Consider the following 19,672-nt stretch of genomic DNA (forward strand, 5'->3'; position numbering starts at 1 on the left):
AAACCGACCTAACCTCCTGTGTAGACAGCACTAGGTGGATGGAAGAATTCTTCCACTGACATAGCTACTGCCTCTGGTTACCTACAGCAGCAGGGAACCCTTCCTGTCACTGTAGTAAGTGTCTGCACTGAAGTGCTTCAGTGGCAAAGGTGCTGCGGTAGCGTTCTGAGTGTAGCCTTAGCCTGACTTACCCATAGCAGCAAAAGGAAGGATCATCAGAATGAGGATTAGAATATGGGAGTCCTTGGCATCTAGCCCGGTGCTTGGGTGATTACATAACACGGCTCTTTGACACAGACGTAGACAAACATCTCTACTTCTGGTTTACTTACCTCAAACAGATAGAACCTACAGGCTTTTTGTTAGTCACTCAGCCCCAGTCCATGTAGCATATAATTAAATTTCCCTCCCTCACAACATCCCAGATGCTGCCAGAAAGATACAAACATTAATCCAAATTTTCCATCACACAGATACACAAACCTGAACCAAAACCAACAAGAGTAGCTAAACAGTGTGTACGTTCCCAGTTTGAGAATAATTTATCAGTGAATTCAATGCCTCTGATTGTTGCATGTTTGCAGAGAAAAGCTTTACAGTACTTCTATCTGAATACAAAATTGTAGGTCAAGAGATTTAACGGGAAGTAATCAATGTAAATTTGAATATTAATGCCAACTGTTATCTGATGTAACTATTTGCAAGCCCACAAATCAATGGAAGGGTTTAGCCTCAGAATATAGTGAAAGAGGAGAGGCATCCAAAGACAGTAGCTGGCTACATGTGAGTCAGCGTTGGTGTAAGTTTAATTTATAGGTCATGGAAATCCTTTCAGATCAAAGGTGAATCCTATTATCAACATGCACTGGAATAAACACCGATCCAAGCAGGGTTTGATCACAACAACCTCTGCAGTCACAAAACTGCATTCTCTCCCCCCACTTCTTTTCCTGGCGTTCTAGTACCAAATGGAGTTTTAAAAGGTCATTCTGTTTGATCTACTTAACCCTGTTAGAGGAAGTGTTCTCCCCGTTCCATGTTCCTGGTATTCTACTTTGGGCATTTACAAAGGCATTAATCAGCACAGAGTCTTTTTTTCAAAAGGGCAGAGCACCTGCAAGGCCCATTGTATTCAGTGGAAGTTGGGGAGGCTCAGCCCTTCTGAAAATCAGGCCCGCAGCATCTAAGTCCCAGATGCAGAAAGACACGTGCACTATGTGTGTTGAGAACTGAACATAAAAGCCATCCGTTTATTGCATACACTAGGCACTCCCCCTGCTGCTCTTCAAAAGCAGTAAGCAAAACGGTTTTCTTTGCCCTCTATGGATATTTCTGCTAACAGCACTGGTGCTGTAGGGGAGACAGAAGGCAGCTGCATGAATTCCTACAGCACTAGACTCATACTGAAGTGTGTACTGAACTGAACAAAAATCAATAGGAAAATAGTTCTCAGGAAACATTACAATGGGGAATAGGACAAAATGATTATAAAAAAAGTTCATGCAAAATTCCGAATCTAGTCACCTGGGGCTACTTATCTGCCATTGAACAATGAACGTAAGCATGATTTGACTATCAGAAAATCCATTTTCAGGGTTCATTGATCAGATGCATTCCTTTCCCAATGCATTGCTCCCTTCTATTCAGTATGCTGCACTTCACTGACATTTGTTAATCATAAATTGAACTTCTATAGCATCTTTCATCTTACAGAAAGATTCTCAATCTGCCCTTAAAGAAGTGAGTCTGATCACACCCCTTTGAGCTAGGAAAGTATTATCTCCATTGTATAAATGAGGAAAATAGATGTTGATTGCCTTTCCTAAAACCACTGTAGCAAAGAGGAGTGACCTCCCTCGGAAACCGACAGCGAGGGAGGGCCAAACGCCCCTGGGGATGCCTCAGTCACCAGGCTGGAAGCAAAAGGGCAGGATAGGAATAGGAAGTATAAGAGGCGGGCTCTGTAGCTCAGTTGGGCTGGAGCTGCTGAGGGAGACAGACGCTTCCAGCCCAATGCTGGAACTGGAGCCCGCAGAAAACTTCTGCTGTCCTGAGGACTCACTTGAGCTACCAAAACTGCCAGACATGCCCGATGCTGTGGGGCTGCTTGGATTGCCACTGGCAGTGTACCCTGGGGAGATGGAAGATGACCCCAGGGTTCAGGTACACCCTGAGGGGAGGGGAGGAAGTAGCCCAGGGGTAGCGGACTACTGTCTGGCCACATTGCTAGCTGATTCTAGGTCAACGTGTTGTGGCTGGATCCCCACGGACCCATTGGCTGTGCCACTGTTAGGGCCCTGGGCTGGGAGCTGGTGGAAGCCTGTTAGTCCACTGTCCGCCCAGCTAGGATGCTAGACCGTTTGTTTGGTGCCCTGCCCTTGCCTGAGCCCGCTGAACTATTTGCTGCTCTAACCTGCCTGAGGGCTGGAGCCTTAGAGACTACTCACTTCCCCCTTTTTTAAGACTTGTTCCAGGGATGTGACAGCAAAGGGGTGTGGCCTCCCTCAGATACTGACAGCAAGGAAGGGCCACACCCTCCCACACGCCTACAACCACATGTAAATTTGTTGGTAGAATCAGGAGTCCTAACTCCTGGGATCTAGCCCCTAAATAAAATAAATACACAACCTCCGAATAAAACTTCTGGAACAGAGATCAGGTCGTTCTTATATATTTCGCTTAGTTGCCAGTATCCCAAACTCAAAGACCAACATAAAAATGGGAGGGGAGGCAACCACATTTGTAATGTAGTGGCCTAATGAGGGCGAAGAGAAAGACTGAAAATACATGAAAGGAGACAATATAGAATTTTGTGGTAAAACAGTATGTAATAGAAGCGAGGTGCATGTGTGTGTGTCTATGTAGGGGTAAGGGTGTTGCCCCTAATCTACATGAAACACTGCAGACTGCATTTCCTCTCAGAGAGAGATGGCCTGACTATGCAGGCTAAGGGGGGAATGAGTAGTCTCCATATTAGATATTAAGTGGGTGTAGACCACAGCAGACCAGCTGGCCATATTTGAGTATAGAACAAGATGTAATGGCAATAGTTTCTCCAGCTGCCTTTCTGATCAGTTTTCTTTTAGTGTGTGTGTGTGTCTTCATTTCATACACATTTGTTACATGTGAGATTATGTATATATTTCAAGTGGTGGGGGTGAGGGAATGAGGAATCCATATAAGATCTATTCATACGGTTGCATACAAACAAATTATAGTTGAACAGAAAAGTCCTCTTATTTCAAAGTAGTTTATTTAACATTATCAACTTCAGGAATATTGACTTTCAACCTTTTTTTTTGTCTTAGGCTTTAGAAAAGGTACAAACTACTGTATATACAGGCATTTATTAGATGCAATAACCTAAGAAAAATTAACAGTAGTATTAGCCTATTCTGCAGCATTTACTAATAAAACACACCTTATAATCACAATGTATAATCAAGCACAATAATTTGCTAGACAAAGCCAGCTATAGAAGGAAACTTTGCACAATTTTTTCAGTAGGGTACTTTTTCAAAAAGGACTTCTCATTTATTCATAAAAATGTATACAACCATCCTTAAGCACAAGCAACTGTTATGTGTCCCTTGTGGACGCTCTAACTCATTCTCTGATTTTTCCTCTTTATATATGACTAGTGGGGATATACAACTCATGGTCCACTTTCCCCTCCTCCTTCCAAAAGGAGCAGGACAGGAGCACCCTGGGTCTAATTCTTGCAAGTGTTAAGGCTGGCCTCAAAGTGCATACATCATTTATTTCCATTGTTTTGAAGTTACCAAGAAGGAATGTAATTTCATCAAGTGTTGTGTCTCCACAAAACCCTGGATACACTGGTCATGGATCTCATGCAAGTGCTCCATCACCAGGTTCATCCTGCTCAGAGGTACTCTGTGTTTGTATCCCTATACCCAATACTGAAATGCTACTTAACGATGGTGTAAGGCACACACTCCACAGACTGACACAGTTGATATAACCAATGTGCAACAATTTGAGGCTTAATCCTGCAAACGCTTGCTCATAAAAGGAGCCCTGCTGAAATCAATGGGACTCTTCCCATGAGTTAAGTGGTTGCAGGTTCAGCTTCTAGTTATGTTAAACAAACTGCAATTCGGGGAAGCAAAAGCACCTTATTTAAATAAGACAAAGAGCTAGGATCACAGTGCAGCATGGCATAGGCAGATCCAGGGGCATGTATCTAGTATTCCTTGTGCATCCCACATTCCTACTGAAGGCAACAGGAGTTTTAGGTGCACAAGGAATCCAAGAATAGGCCCAATATTGGAAAAAGATAAAATTCAGTAGTTACTCTGGGTAACTTAGCTTAGTGCATTACTATATCAGGAAGACATACAAACTAGGGTGCTAGGGAACAATATGTTACCAGAACAAGACATACATAACTAGATCTGGACTGAAAACTCACTCGCACTCTACTGATGAGGAACACAAAAAGGTTTAGGTGTTTATTCTGTGAAAGTTGACATCTCTTAAAAAGAAAATATGAGAATATTTCCGCATTAGAAAATGACTGGTCAGTTTAAGAGCATTGTACAAGATTACAAAGTATATGTACTCAGTGCTTATTATTCTTGGCCTTAAAGAACAGATTTGCACAAAGGATGACATTTATTCATGGCTTGCATAAGTAGTCTTCTCTCTCCACTACATTTATTCCACAAACTATACTGGTGTGTTTGTACTGGGTGAAAGAGTATGTTTTAGAAACTGGTGTAGTACAGTAGATTAAATGCCTTGCTCAAGAATTATTGATTCAAATATAACTACAACGAGGAAGCATGTTTAAATATTTGTCTTTATAGAAATAAAAAAAATCTTTCCAGAAGACATAAAATAGATTTTATCAAACGCTGTGAAACACTTTCTAAATGTTTTAATCCATTGTCAATGGAGTGTTCTACTTTGAACAAGAAGGATATTGAAAAGAATTTGGAGCAATGCTACAAGCACTAAATCCAGATGCATGTAATTCTGCTTCTTCCAGCCATGCAGGAACTTGATTAGACTGTCAACAGCTTGACTAATTTTACTACATCAACAACTTGCAGGGTTTTTTAAGCTGTAATGAACGTATGCAGCTTTTTAATTAGAGATCTTAAGTCTGGCATTCTGCTCTCCATCACACTAGCAATTTCACTGACTTCAATGGAGTTACTCCTGATTTACGCCAGCACTCAGTGAATGCAGAATCAGCCCCTCTGGTTACCTCATTTTTGCGGAAGTTTATTTTTTTATGTTTCCTCATTTTAAATCACAAGGGAAAACCATTTTGTCTAAATTGTCAGGTCTACAGATTTTCTCTCATCACAGAAGAGCCTCTACATGGCAAAGTGAATGAGTTTATTTCTCTAGCTACATGAGTGCAATAATTCCCGTTGACTCACTGGGAATTACTGGTATTGTTCAACCAGAATAATTCTGACCGTCTATGGTAAAAGGCAGGAGGAAGGATCACTGTGGTGGAGTAAATCACATCAGCTAGCTTAACACTCTCAGGCCACATCTACACTACCCGCCGGATTGGTGGGTAGTGATCGATCTATCGGGGATTGATTTATTGCATCTAGTATAGACGCAATAAATCGATCCCCGATCGCTCTGCTGTTGACTCCAGAACTCCACCAGGGAGAGAGGCGGAAGCGGAGTTGATGGGAGAGCAGCGGCCGTCGATCCCGCGCCACGAGGATGCGAAGTAAGTGATTCTAAGTCGATCTAAGATACGTCGGCTTCAGCTTTGCTATTCTCGTAGCTGGAGTTGCGTATCTTAGATCGATCCTCCCCTGTAGTGTAGACCAGTTAAAGTGTTGCTTGTCCCGGGAGCGAAGTGAAAGGACAATAGACGAATGATCAGAAATAGCAAGGCTGAACTTTAATTAACCCTATGGGCCAAAGTCTCCCCTGTGGGGATATCAGGGAGCCAGTTAGAGCGCCCTGATTCTGAGTCTGAGTCTGCACTGGCATCTACTAAAGTATCCCATGAGTGCTTACATCAGAAGAGGCTGGAATAGGGTGGCTCATACAGGAGCAGGCGCTGCTGGCTTTATGCCAGTGGATAGTTCCCTCTTCCTAATGGAATTCTCTGCTGGCCATGTATAGCCACAATCCAGTCCCTCTGTGCTGCTAGGGGCTGGAGACAAAATGAGACTCTGGCCCTATATCCTAATCACAGTGGATGTACATACCCCAAACCTCTAATACATTATATAGGGAAGGGATAGTTATAGGGGATACAAGTGACAGTTGGAAAACATGAGCTAATTAGCATTGATTCAGATCTGTTTCACTCATGTCTTGTGAAGAGAATGATGGGGTGTGAAATCCTGATAAAGATTTTCAATATGTCACACTAATAAATGTGACCAGGCATAAATAGTCTGTCCAAGCTGAAATGAAGCTCCATCGGACGGGCTGAACACGCTGGGCATACATTCCTCCTCACGCTCTGTTCACATACTCAAGAAGAGCAACTGAAGATGGGGGAGAAAAGGCAATACCAAACCCCAAAGCACCACACAGAGTGTTTGACCCCAGTACTTTAAAACAACTGATGTAGATTGCAATTTTCAGGTCTTCTATCCATAAAACACTTCAGATGCTTTCTTTAAATTTAAAACAAAAGAGGACCCTTTCCTTATTTTGTTATCTACTACTGCAGAAAATTTCATTTAAAACTATAGCAGGCCTTAATTTTTCCCCTGCAGCCATCCTCAGTGAACTATGGGTACATCCTATGAAATTCTCAGACTGACTCAAATATTTTCTCTTTGCAAATGACTTTAAGAACCTGATGTCCTTTTCCAATTTCATTTGACTGATTTTTCCAGTCTAACTGGCAAAGCTGAGGACACAAAAGCAGAATACACCCACCAGTTCTAGAATTTTCTTGCTCTGTTCCACGGGTATGTTATGTTGTTAATGTGAAGTCCACTCATCCCATTAAGGAAGAAAAGGCAGGCAGCAATGAACTCACACCAAAAGGTCAGTGTGAAGCCCATGAAGGTAATGTAGTCCTTCAGGAGGATTAAAAAACTCAGGACTCCACTGGAGGACAGGAGAAATGAGAAAAGAATAAGGATTGATCCCATTGACCATTTTCGTCTTGAATTAGTGTCTTCACAGACTTGGGAGACCATCAGAAGTTCCAGGCCAAATATTGCTACAACCACAGCAAGAGACACCACACTTCTTGCAAGAATCATTCCAAAATTAATCCCTTCCACACTGGCCTGATTCAGATCAGTCACACATTTCAATTTGGTGCTATTGCCTATGGTGCAGAAGTGCCACAGTCCAAACAACTGTCCTTTTGCAAAAATCCAGTGGCCATCGCAAACTGAAATTGATGACAGGACAACTGCTATTGCCACGCATAAAATAATGAGGCTTCTGATGAACGTCTCAAAGAACGATTTCTTGGGTCTTCTGTGAGCAAGCAATCTCTGTGCCTTAAAAGAGATATTACAAAAGAAAACAAGTTACAAAACTCGTCTGTTTTAGTTACTATTCAAGATATATTTAAGTCATAGGTACAAAATAGAGAGGCCCTTTAGAAATGATGTGAATGCATGCTTAATAATAATAATAAAATAATAATAATAATTAATGCCCTAATCTCATGATTGACAAAATAGATCCTGCAATGTACATATATCTTTAAAATTAGAGAAGAAGAATGGTATTGTGGTTGAAGCAACGTACAGGGACTTGTGCCATCTGTGTTGACTTCACTGCTTGACCACAGCCTTGTGCAAGTCATTATTCTGCTTCACTTTGTCTGTCTTGTCCATTTAGGCCCCAATTCTGTGAATACTTATGCATGTGCTTAAATTTGCACACGTGAATGGTCCTGCTGACTTTAGCAGGTCTTGTCACTACATACTCACTTATTGAAAGTTAAGCACATGCATACGTGTTTTCAAGATCAGGACTTTAGATTTGGGCAGGGACTGTCTCTGACTGTGTATTTGTACAGTAGAACCCTGATCAGGACTGGGGCCTGGGGGGACACACTACTATAATGCCAATAAGAACTTACTTTACACTGGGAAATGTGTATTTCCCCCTCACCTCTCCTATCACTCAAAGATGGCCACATAGATTCTGCTCAAATTAAGAAAAGAAAAAGAAAAAAGTCACCTTTGGAACAGAAACCAAGCATGGAAAATTTCAGACCAAAAGATTAAATTTTCAGAAAGGCACAAGCCATGGAAAAAGGGAGGTTCCAGTGGAAATGACTACAACCTTAAAGATAACAATGCCGCCTATGCACCAGATGTAGGCTGAGATTGTCAAAGGAGCCTAAGTGGGGAATGCGGGCTGGGGTGCATTAACTCCTTCAGTCTCCATAAAAACCCAGCCTTCATGAATGTAAACACTCACTGGGCCTGATTCTCATCTCACTTACACTGGTAAAAAACTGGTGTTACACCATCAATTTCAATGGTATTCCTCTTGATACACAATCTGTGCTAGTGAAAAGAGACTCAGGCCTACACTCTTCACGAAACAATTTGTAATATGCTTTTTTGGAGATTAAAGAGAGAACTGCAGTATAACTTTAGGATCATGCTTTGACCTTCTTTACAACTACTGGAATCTGTAGAGTATTCTCCATTAGATCATCAGCCCAATACTGCACTCTGTGAAAGTCAGTGGGAGTTTTGGCTGAATAAGGAGTGTGGGACTGAACCCTCAAACTAGGGGGCAGCTTGTGATAGCCTTGTTCGTGTTAAACAGTCCCTTACAACCAGGAGTAGTCCCACTGAAGTCAATGGGACTACTAGTAAAGTAGAAGTAAAGCAAGGCAAGCACAATCTGACCTATATTATTTAAATCCAGTTCTCTCAAAAATAAACAGCAAATGTCAAAACAGCCCCATTTGTGTATGGTGAACAATCCCTTTGTGCTCTGCCACTCCAGAACTAGCCAACCAATGGGGCACAAGGTCACAAACAATCCTTATCCCTAGAGTGAGACTAACACTGCTGATGGTGCTAGAACACAAACAGGAAACACGTGATGCAGAGCAGTGTTTGGTGTATGAGCCAAAAGGAAAGTGGGGAAAAAATTGTTTGCCTAATGGAAACGGTAGGGATAGAAGTGTTACACTGAACCTGCCAAGAGGGTTTTAAAAACAAGAGTTTTAAAATAGTAATACATGAACACTCAAATGTTACTTATGAGACTCTAAAATCTTTAATCCTTTGAGTTGTTTTAAAAGTCATATGTGAGTGCTCAGTGTACTCAGTTTTTAGAGCCTATATGTTCACAGAATATCCTATTCACGAGGAAACAATCTCTGATTTTATTCAAATTATTGTACTGTACAAAGATATCCACAAGATATTGAGTCATAATGCTGGAACTTTGCAGTCATGTATCATCCTACGCAGTACACCTAGAGCCGGTCCCAGGATATTAATCCTGTATTATCCTGGAATATAGAGGCAGAACTGACACTTATTAGTCAGAGATCAGAGCCCAATTGTACTAGGAACAATACATACTCCCAAGGAAAAAGACAATCCTGCCCCAAAGATTACAGTCTTAAAGACAGATTTTCAGGTGCTCAATACCCACAATTAGAGTCAGATTTTCAAAAGTGTTCAGCAGCTTCTACTGTCAGTCCCTTGCAAAAATACCATGTTATAGACTATTAAACAGCATGCACATCACTGCTGACTAGGTCAGCATTAACTTACTCCAATCCCCTGTGCAAATAGCATTTGGGTGCCTGGGGCAAGTATGGCTATTGCAGTAGCCTAGGGTTGCCTGTGTACCACTCAAACGTGCTCAAGTTCAGCAAAGAAGCAAATTCCGACAGGGAATATTTTATAACACTACCCCTGCCAATCTACTGCCTGTGGCTCAGTGAGAGCAGGTGCCTCCAAAGCCCAAATACACAGGCTGTTCTGTGCCTCCCTGCATTCTGCTGCTCTCCTCCCCCATCCCCCAGCACTTGCCCACTCTCCTCTTAGGTAGGTTTTCAACTATGCATTCCATGATAGCTAAAGACAAAATACACCCATGCTGCATAAACCTTGAACTCTGTATCTCCTACTCGTGGGTCTTAAATCTCCTTCGTAACTTTGCAATGCAGTGACTTGCTCAAGGTCAGAGAAAGTCTGTGTCCAGGCTAGAAATAGAACTCAGGTCTCCTGTTTTCCAGGCCTCAGCTATGTTAACCTCAGCAGACCATTCTTCCTTTATATATGCTTGGGTTACTGAATTTTCTGGGTGGTGATAAAGGTGGGCATGAGTTTGGCTTTTACCAACTAATATTTGTCTGGTTTTATTCCCACCACATGCTACACAGATTAGGTCAATACACATTTTTAAAATAAATAGAATTGTTTTAAAATAAATGAAATCTGGCTTTAATTGGATATCTCAGAGTGACATATCTGGTGGTTCTGACATGGATGGGCTTAATAAGTAGAATTAAATCCGCAAATGACAAATTACTGCTAAGTACTTACTAAATAAGTTACTGCTAGCATCAATACCTATGTTCTCACACAAACAGCAAGCCTTCTTTCAGAGTGGTGCAGCACTGCATGCTGTAATCCACACCCAACTCCATCTAGGGGTGTATAGACTGATTAGCTTGTCCAGTCAGTCTCCTTGCCAATGCAGGACTGATTCCTCCAGTACGCGTTCTACAGTTCGGTCTAGTCCAGTTTTACATTTTTTAAATGAGGGGGCTTCACTCACTTTCTTTGGGAGACTACAGTGTTCCACCTCTTAAGAGATCTCACTGTCAGCAAGTTCCCACCATCACCAAGCCTAAACACCTCCCTTCACCATACTGATGTACTTTATTTTGAAAATATCATCTTTCATATAAAGCATCACAGGACGCTTAGAGGAAGAGTCATACTGCCGAAGTGTATGCAACATGTCAGTGATGGAGAACTTTGTAAACAACACACAATACTGTGGGGATAGGGAAGGGAAATGGACCAACTTTGATTTATTAATTAGAATTAAGACAAATTGGATAGACAAGTCTCACACTATAGCCACTTGTTTATAAAATCTCTTGCTCTCTCTCTAAGAGCAAACTCTTGTTGTTACAGAATGGTGCAAATCATTTTTCCAGACCTAGGCACTTCCCCGCCACATATATTAATAACCATGCCCTGCAGCTAGTAATAGGAAGGCTTGGTGTTAAATGATCATTGAGTGGATTTAAGACACAGAACAGTAAGAATGCAGCTTTTGGGCACACTTCGCGGTAATTAAGAAATGTCTCCGAGGAAAGGTCAGATTAGATATAGAAGGCCATAGGTCCTTTCCTAACCCCTGGTCACTTTCCATTCTTTGGGTGAAACTAATGCACCTATACTCTGCTCTGTACAGAGCTCCTACAGAAGCTCTCCTTTCAATTTAAAAAGGTACATCTGGAGGAAGTTTTTTTTTTTTGTGTGCACAAAGAAGACTATAAAGAGCAACAGGTAGCAAGAACTCAGCATAGCAGCAGTTCAGCTTGCAGGGTGATAAACATTTAGCCTCCAGCGGGAGAACAAAGGGGAAAAAAAACACAACAGGAATCCAGCGTCTCTGCACCAACACTGATTGCATCTGTCTAGTCAAAACAGCCGATCTCCCCCCAGCCAGGCACTCGGGGCCCCAGTGTCCCCTCATTACCTGCACCGCTATGGCTGTCATGCTGGCTCCGGCTGCCTGCAGCGAGGAGGAGACCAGAGAGAAACTTTGCTTCGCTTCGCTTCAGGGGCTGACAACAAGCTCTCGCTGCCAGCGCCCCGTTCAGAGCTGGAGGGTCCCGGCCGGGACAGCTGGGGGCAGCAGCCACCCGGCCAGCAACTTGCCGGGGTCAGGGAAGCCGGGGGCTGCGGCACGGCAGGGCTGGCTGCTGCCCTTTGCGTTCCCCCTTTGGCTGAGTCAGCAGCAGTGCAGCCGCGGGGGAGAGGAGGCGGCCGCAGCCACGGAGGAGGGAGGGAGGGAGGCGGAGGTTAGCGAAGCGCTCCGAGCCCAGCAACAAGCGACCGGCGGGAGCCAGGAAAGGGCGCGGGCGGCGGCAGGCAGCCGGGGGGCAGGGGCACAGGCGGGGGCAGAGGAGTAATGAAGGATGCAGGGAAGCAGGGGAGGGTGGAAGCAGAGGGAGCTGGACAGCAGCAGCCGGAGTCCCTGGGGTCTCTCCCCGGTGTCCCTAGGGGCTTTGGGGGCCGGGGTCTCCAGCATGTGTCCGAGGTGGGTCCTAAGCAGAGGTGAAAGGAAGCCGGTTCGCTTAAGAGCTGGTGCGCCCTACCGGGAGCGGCTTTCCCAGAGGGCAATTAAAAGCCCTGGGGTAGCAGCGGCGGGGCTGGGGCAGGGATTTAAAGGGCCCCGGAGCTCCAGCCGCTGCTACCGCCCCGGCCCTTTAAATCTCCACCCGAGCCCTGCTGCCGAAGCCCTGAGGTAGTGGTGGCGGGGCTCCAGAGGGGATTTAAAGGGCCCCCGCGCTCCAGCCGCTGCTACTGCCCCGGCCGTTTAAATCCCGGCTGGAGCCCTGATGCCGAAGCCCTGGGGTAGAGGCGGCGGGGCTCCAGAGTGGATTTAAAGGGCCAGGACCGTAGCGGCGGCTGGAGCCCCGAGGCCCTTTAAATCCCCGACGGAGCCTGGCCGCCGCTATCCCAGGGCTCAGGTGGGGATTTAAAGGGCTCGGGGCTCCGGCAGCCGCTACCAGAGCGGAGCCCCATGCCCTTTAAAGCTCTGCCAGAGCCCAGAGCCCCGGGGTAGCGGAGGCAGCCAGGAGCCCCCAGGGCTCCTCAGTGATTTAAAGGGCTGGGGGCTCCACTGCAGTAGCGGCAGCTGGAGCCCTGGGCCCTTTAAATCGCCCCCGAGTCCTGGGGCTCCCAGCCGCCTCTGCAGCTGGTAGCTCGGGGGTGATTTAAAGGGCCCCGGGCTCCCAGCTGCCACGACCGCAGCTGGAGCCCTGGCCCTTTAAATCAAGATTCCTCTAAGTCCTCTAATTTACTTTCACCCCTGGTCCTAAGGACCTCCTGGAGCTGAGATTTGGGCCCCTGAGCGGCCCTGGCCAGGTCAGCGACATGAGCTCCAGAGAAGGGTAATTTTAAACGTGTGTCAATCTTAGAATCGTAGGGCTGAAGGGACCTCAAGAGGTCATCTAGTCCACTCGCCTGCACTCAAGGCAGGACTAAGTATTATCTAGATTGGGGTCGGCAACCTTTCAGAAGGGGTGTGCCGAGTCTTCATTTATTCACTCTAATTTAAGGTATTGCGTGCCAATAATACATTTTAATGTTTTTAGAAGGTCTCTTTCTACAAGACTATAATATATAACTAAACTATTGTTGTATGTAAAGTAAATAAGGTTTTTAAAATGTTTAAGAAGCTTCATTTAAAATTCAATTAAAATGCAGATCTTATCAGTTTAGTGTGATCCTTGCCCTTGCTTTTCCTTGCTGAGTTTTCCAATGTCTGGCACAATACTTTAAGCTGCACACAGGCTTCTGAGTGATCAGTTGTTAACCGGCTCCGAGAGGGCCAGAGGACAGATTTCATGTGTGAAAATACCTGTTCACACACGTATGTGGATCCAAATGCTGAAAGCATTGCAAACGCTATTTTCTTCAAACAGTTCAATTTCACTGGCAGGGACGTCCAGCTGGTCAGAATAGAGGCCACATGATCTCCCTCGGTAGCTTCAAGAGCACTCTGCAGATCTCCAAACTTTGATGCCCACAATTCTGAGCTTTTTAACTGAATGAGCTGCATTTCAAAATCTTCAGCACCCATCCACTGAAATACAGACAAATCCAAGTCACTTTTGTTGAACTTTTCAGGTTTAATTAGAAAAAGCATTGGGCCAAATCGCTGGAAATCTTGAAATCTGTCAGATAATTCTGATTCCAGTTCTTGTACGTACATTCTAATCTCAACATCAAACACAGTGCGTCGTTCCACGTGGCATGATAGTGATGTAAGCAGCAAATCAGGACTTAAAAATATCCCAATACAGTGGCGCTGGGACAATTTTTAAGGTGGGGGTGCTGAGCTGTGCCCTCTCTTGCCCATCTGTACCTCAGGCCAGCAGCGGAGTCCCCAGGACCGGTGGCCAGGACCCGGGCAGTGAGAGTGCTGCTGAAAATCAGCTCACGTGCCGCCTTTGGCATGCATGCCATAGGTTGCCTACCCCTGATCTAGACCATCCTTGATAGGTGTTTGTCTAACCTGCTCTTAAAAACCTCGAATGATGGAGATTCCACAACCTCCCTAGGCAATTTATTCCATGGCTTAACCACTCGGACCGGAAGTTTTTCCTAATGTCCAACCTAAACCGCCCTGGCTGCAATTTAAGTCCACTGCTTCTTGTCCTATCTTCAGAGGTTAAGAAGAACAATTCTTCTCCCTCCTCCTTGTAGCAACCTTTTATGTACATGAAAACTGTTACCATGTCCCTTCTCAGTCTTCTCTTTTCAAGACTGAACAAACCCAGTTTTTTCAATCTTCCCTCATTCGTCATGTTTTCTAGACCTTTCATCATTTTTGTTGCTCTTCTCTGGACTTTCTCCAGTTTGTCCACATCTTTCCTGAAATGTGGCGCCCAGGACTGGACACAATACTCCAGTTGAGGCCTAATCAGTATGGAGTAGAGCAGAAGAATTACTTCTCGTGTCTTGCTTACAACACTCCTGCTAATACATCCCAGAATGACGTTCCCTTTTTTTGCAACAGTGTTACACTGTTGATTCACATTTAGCTTGTGGTCCACTATGACCCCCAGATCCCTTTCCACAGTACTCCTTCCTAGGCAGTCATTTCCCATTTTGTATGTGTCGAACTGATTGTTCCTTCCTAAATGGAGTACTTTGCACTTGTGCGTATTGAATTTCATCCTATTTACTTCAGACCGTTTCTCCAGTCATTTTGAATTTTAATCCTATCCTCCAAACCACTTGCAACCCCTTCCAGCTTGGTATCATCCGCAAACTTTATAAGTGTACTCTCTATGCCATTATCTAAATCATTGATGAAGATATTGAACAGAATCGGACCCAGAACTGATCCCTGCAGCACCCCACTCATTATGCCCTTCCAGCTTGACTGTGAACCACTGATAACTACTCTCTGGGAATGGTTTTCCAACCAGTTTTGCACCCACCTTATAGTAGTTCCATCTAGGTTGCATTTCCCTAGTTTATTTATGAGAAGGTTATGAGGGACAGTATCAAAAGCTTTACTAAAGTCAAGATATACCACATCTACCGCTTCCCCCTATCCACAAGGCTTGTTACCCTGTCATAGAAATCTATCAGGTTGGTTTGACATAATTTGTTCTTGACAAATCCATGCTGTTACTTATCACCTTATGATCTTCTAGATGTTTGCAGATTGATTGCTCAATTATTTGCTCCATTATCTTTCTGGGTACAGAAGTTAAGATGACTGGTCTGTAATTCCCCAGGCTGTCCTTATTTCCCTTTATATATATTGGCACTATATTTGCCCTTTTCCAGTCTTCTGGAATCTCTCCCATCTTCCATGACTTTTCAGAGATAATCACCAATGGCTCAGATATCTCCTCAGTCAGCTCCTTGACAGGATTGGGGCCAAAAAAAGTTGTTGTGTGTCAGCCATCCTGGGTGGGCGGCTGGCGGTGGGTAAACCTGGCTTTTGATAATGGTAAAAATCAAACAAAAGGACACAAAATGGAATGAAACAAGATACAAAGCTTCTGGGAGCAGGGAAAATAATATCTCAGCAGTGTTGCCAACTCCTTTTATTTCTAGCATGAGTTTTGTGGTGTTTGGTGGTTTTTGTAAAGCCCCAGCTGCTGGAGGCATGTGATGAGGTGAGAACCTCCGCTTTCATTTTTTAAAAATTTTCCAGCCCCCATGGGTGCAGTGAAAAGCTTGGAAATATGACTGGAGACAAGTGGAGGCTAACAAACCAAAAGGCAAATGGAAAGCTCCTCATATGTATATATTTTTAAAGAGCCTATCATGTTTAAACCAATCTCATAATTTTCTGAAGCCTGACTCATGATTTTAGAACTCTTAGGGTTGACGATACTTTATACTCACCTCAGAGAGTCACTGTGGGATCAATTAGATAATGTTCGTAAAGAGCTTTGAAGAAGAAAAGTGCTATAAAATGTGTGCTAGGTTTTATTAAAGCATAAAATGCATAGAAATGAAGGTGTCCTCTCTGCTAAACAAATCTGGATTAGCTAAAATACTCATTTGTAGGAGCTCAAAGTCTCATGAAGAGATGCATGTGAAAGTGATTTACTTTTTTTCTTATGGAACATCCTAACCTTACATCATTAAACATGTGCAAAAATAAATAACAAAGTACCCAGCTGACTGAATCTCAATAAAGGGATTCAACTAAAAAAACTCAAAAAAAGCTAAAGAAATTAATACAATTCCAACCCATCCCTTTTACCAGACCTTGTGGCATGCTTTGGAGCCCATATGGACTTTGTCAGCATCGAGGATATAAGCTGCTGTTATAGCTAAACTAGTACAAAATCATAGTGTAAACAACCAAAGCTGATATACACAGCAGTTTGCATTGGTACAGTTTACTCTGATTTCAAGCCAGGGTGAGCAGCACCTTTACTGCTTACTGTGGCTTAGCCATTTTATGCTAGGGATTGTTTTTTGTAGCTGCCCACTGGTTGCTATTTCTGGGGCAAATCATCAGTGTTGACAACACTGTCTCCTTTGGAAAAAAAAGTGGTGTGACTGCAGAATTGAAGACCCTACACAGTATGAACACCCCGCCTTCCTCTGGCCCCCAAATGTTCAAATCTTTGAGTAAAGGGAGAGAGTAAGTGTTCTCTTAAACTACTCTAAAAATACAATACAATCAATACCAGCTTTTCCTCCAGGGCTCTAAGGTGGCACTTTGAAAGTTTCTGGATTGGGTTAATACTTGGAGCATCTCTTTGTCCAGAAGGTTAAACACATCCATGCTGCTCACTAAACCCTCATTTCCACATGTAAGCAGAGTCAGGATGAGCTCCACCCTGACATCTGGTGGTGAGGTGTGGCAAGTTATGGAAAATAACTTTAGGGGCTGATCTCATTTGCATAGGCACACCCACCCCACCTAGAATGAGGCCATAGCTGCCCGAATGGTCACTTTGGCTGCTGTGGGATCCCCAGTGTCTCTGTTATTGGGGCAGGAAGAATAAATTGTTATTACCCTGATTATGGGAACTGTGCTTGGAACTGTACTGGGCCTTTTGTTATGATGGAGGGACTTGCCATCAACTAAGTAGCACTCGCTAGGCAAGGGACATGGGTTCCAAAACTCTGTGAATGGAGAGAGGTTGGGGACAGGTATTTATACTTGGTGGCATGGGCCCCCTGGTGAGGCCCTTACATGCTAATTGCACTTCCTCCTCTCTCCACTGTGAAATATCAGAGCTAATGTTGATTCCATTAGGAGTCTAGTTACAGGCTGCTGAGCTGAATTCACTTTGGGCTAATGGTGCACCAGTGCTAAGGCTCCCCTACTCCAAGCTGAAATCACAAAAGAGCTAAAAACTGACTAAGAGCTGAAATCACTGAGTGTTGTGTTAAGTAGTGGGGGAGCCTGAAGATATATTGTGGAGCAGTTTGCAGGACGGCTGGAGTGGCTTGTGGACCGGCTGGTGGAGCAGAGCGAAGCTCTATGGAGCTGTGGGGCACTCAGCACAGATATGTAAGGTGCCTCTTACCTCTTTTCTTCCCCCCCCCCCATCTCCACTCAGGTTGGGAGGTAAAACTGTGCAGATAAACGTTTGAACTCTGGGGCTGCCCTGACCAGGGACAGAGACTTTTGGGCCATTGGACTTTGGGGACTTTGGATGATTTTGGATTGCTGGACTCAAGAACCCAAGGGAAAGGACATGCCCCACTTTGCTTGGGGTGGGTTTTTGCTCATGGGTTGTGTTATGAATCCTGTTCGTGGTGTTTCCCCAACATAATGCCACATTGTTTATCTCTGTTATTAAAAGGCTTTTTGCTACACTCAGACTCCCTGCTTGTGAGAGGGGAAGTATTGCCTCTTGGAGGCGCCCAGCGGGGGTGGTATATATTTGTCCCAAGTCACTGGGTGGGGGCTCGAGCCAGTTTTGCATTGTGTTATTGGAATGGAACCCCTAGATACTGAACCTGGCCCTTGTTGCTGCCAATTCTGACGGGCAGAAGGGTTACACACATATGGGGGGGGAAAGGGTGCACATAGAGAGTCTGATTCCAATCTTATTTTACACTGAGCTGCTCCTGATTTATGTTAGCAGAACTGTGAACAAAATCTGAACTAGTGAGTAATCTCTCACATGCTCCATTAAGAATAAAATAGCCTTGGAAGAAAATATCACCTGCTGTTAGATTTCCCCTCACTTCTGCAAAGGACACTATAGTCTGCAGCAGCAGCTGCCAGTGCTGTTATATTAAGAAAGCATCACTCCACTTTTAGGCTTTTGCCTCTACTTTTCTGAGTGCTCAATGCTAGGAGCACACAGGGCTTGATCCTGCTTCACTGAAGACAATGGGAATTTTGCCATTGATTTTAATGGGAGCAGGATTGAGCTCAAATTTTGCATGTTATACACACATAACAAGGCTGCATTAACTATATGCCCTAGTACAGATATAAGGGCATGTAATAAATACTATAGTTAGTGTTGCAAAGGCACTTTTTATTATACAGCATTGTTTTAATTTGCTCATGACTTTCTCAAAAACATGTATCACACTTTCATACAGACAGCTGTGGCTCATAAGGGGTGTGTTGATTTCTACCCCCAAACTCTGGAAATTTGGATAGACTCCAAGGCCAGAGGGATCATTTAATCTGACCTAAAATTACTTCCTGGGTTGGCTTATCAGATACCCCAATGATGAGCAGCCATGGAAATGCCGATACATAAAATAAATACTCTTGGGAGCCTTAAGATGCCTCCTTGTTGTAATGAAGGGCAGTTCCCTTCTCTGTCTTCCCCTATCAATAGTTGCTGCATGTGTTTGTATTTCCAAAAGCACAGCACTGACAGACCCTCCCCCCCACACACCCCATGCAACCCCATTGTATTTATAACATCTCCAGCCTCTCACCTTGGATTGTGAGTGAAGACTGTAAACATCCTTATCTGTTACCAGCAAGCTCTCTCTGGGGCTTGGGCCAGCGGCAGCGTGATGGGTAAGTGCATGGGCTTCGTACCGCTAGAAAGCTTCGCAGCCACCGACGGGATCAGAAATGGCATGACAAGCAATACAAGAAGGCCCACTTGGGTACTGCCCTGAAAGCCAACCCCTTTGGAGGAGCTTCCCCTGCAAAGGGAATTGTTCTTGAAAAAGTTGGTGTGGAGGCTAAGCAGCCCAATTCAGCCATCAGGAAATGTGTCAGAGTCCAGCTGATCAAGAATGGCAAGAAAATAACGGCCTTTGTTCCTAATGACGGTTGCTTGAGCTTCATTGAGGAAAATGATGAAGTTCAGGTTGCTGGCTTTGGTCGGAAGGGTCATGCTGTTGGTGACATTCCTGGTGTCTGCTTCAAGGCTGTCAAAGTAGCCAATGTTTCTCTCTTAGCCTTGTACAAAGGCAAGAAAGTGAGACCATGATCATAAATTCCTGTCATGCCATCTAGGCTACTAATAAACTTCAGTTTGATTAAAAAAAAAAAA

The 19,672-nt window shown here is 44.2% G+C and overlaps 2 protein-coding genes across 2 annotated transcripts; one reads left to right on the forward strand and one right to left on the reverse strand.

The window, feature by feature from the left end:
- Window positions 1-3,236: 3,236 nt before the first annotated feature.
- On the reverse strand, window positions 3,237-12,396 carry TMEM37 (transmembrane protein 37). Its single transcript, XM_048869136.2, has 2 exons — window positions 11,677-12,396; window positions 3,237-7,472 (listed from the first exon to the last, which is right to left on the reverse strand). Exons 1-2 carry the CDS (start codon window positions 11,695-11,697, stop codon window positions 6,900-6,902), a joined length of 594 nt encoding a protein of 197 aa, XP_048725093.1. The 5' UTR covers window positions 11,698-12,396; the 3' UTR covers window positions 3,237-6,899.
- Window positions 11,696-19,670, forward strand: LOC125644739 (small ribosomal subunit protein uS12-like). The gene is made up of 2 exons (XM_075117649.1): window positions 11,696-12,071; window positions 19,194-19,670. The coding sequence occupies exons 1-2, from the start codon at window positions 11,696-11,698 to the stop codon at window positions 19,607-19,609; spliced, it is 792 nt and encodes a 263-aa protein (XP_074973750.1). The 3' UTR covers window positions 19,610-19,670.
- The last annotated feature ends 2 nt before the right edge of the window (window positions 19,671-19,672 follow it).

This window comes from Caretta caretta, chromosome 11, assembly GCF_965140235.1.
Source record: "Caretta caretta isolate rCarCar2 chromosome 11, rCarCar1.hap1, whole genome shotgun sequence".
NCBI lineage: Eukaryota > Metazoa > Chordata > Testudines > Cheloniidae > Caretta > Caretta caretta.

Coding starts and splice junctions, on each gene's coding strand:
- TMEM37 (XM_048869136.2), bottom strand. CDS start 11,697: ATGACAGCCATAGCGGTGCAG. Junction 7,473..11,676: donor TGACAGCCATAGCGGTGCAG/GTAATGAGGGGA, acceptor ATCTCTTTTAAG/GCACAGAGATTGCTTGCTCA.
- LOC125644739 (XM_075117649.1), top strand. CDS start 11,696: ATGCTGGCTCCGGCTGCCTGCAGCGAGGAGGAGACCAGAGAGAAACTT. Junction 12,072..19,193: donor AAGGGCGCGGGCGGCGGCAG/GCAGCCGGGGGG, acceptor GTGATGGGTAAG/TGCATGGGCTTCGTACCGCT.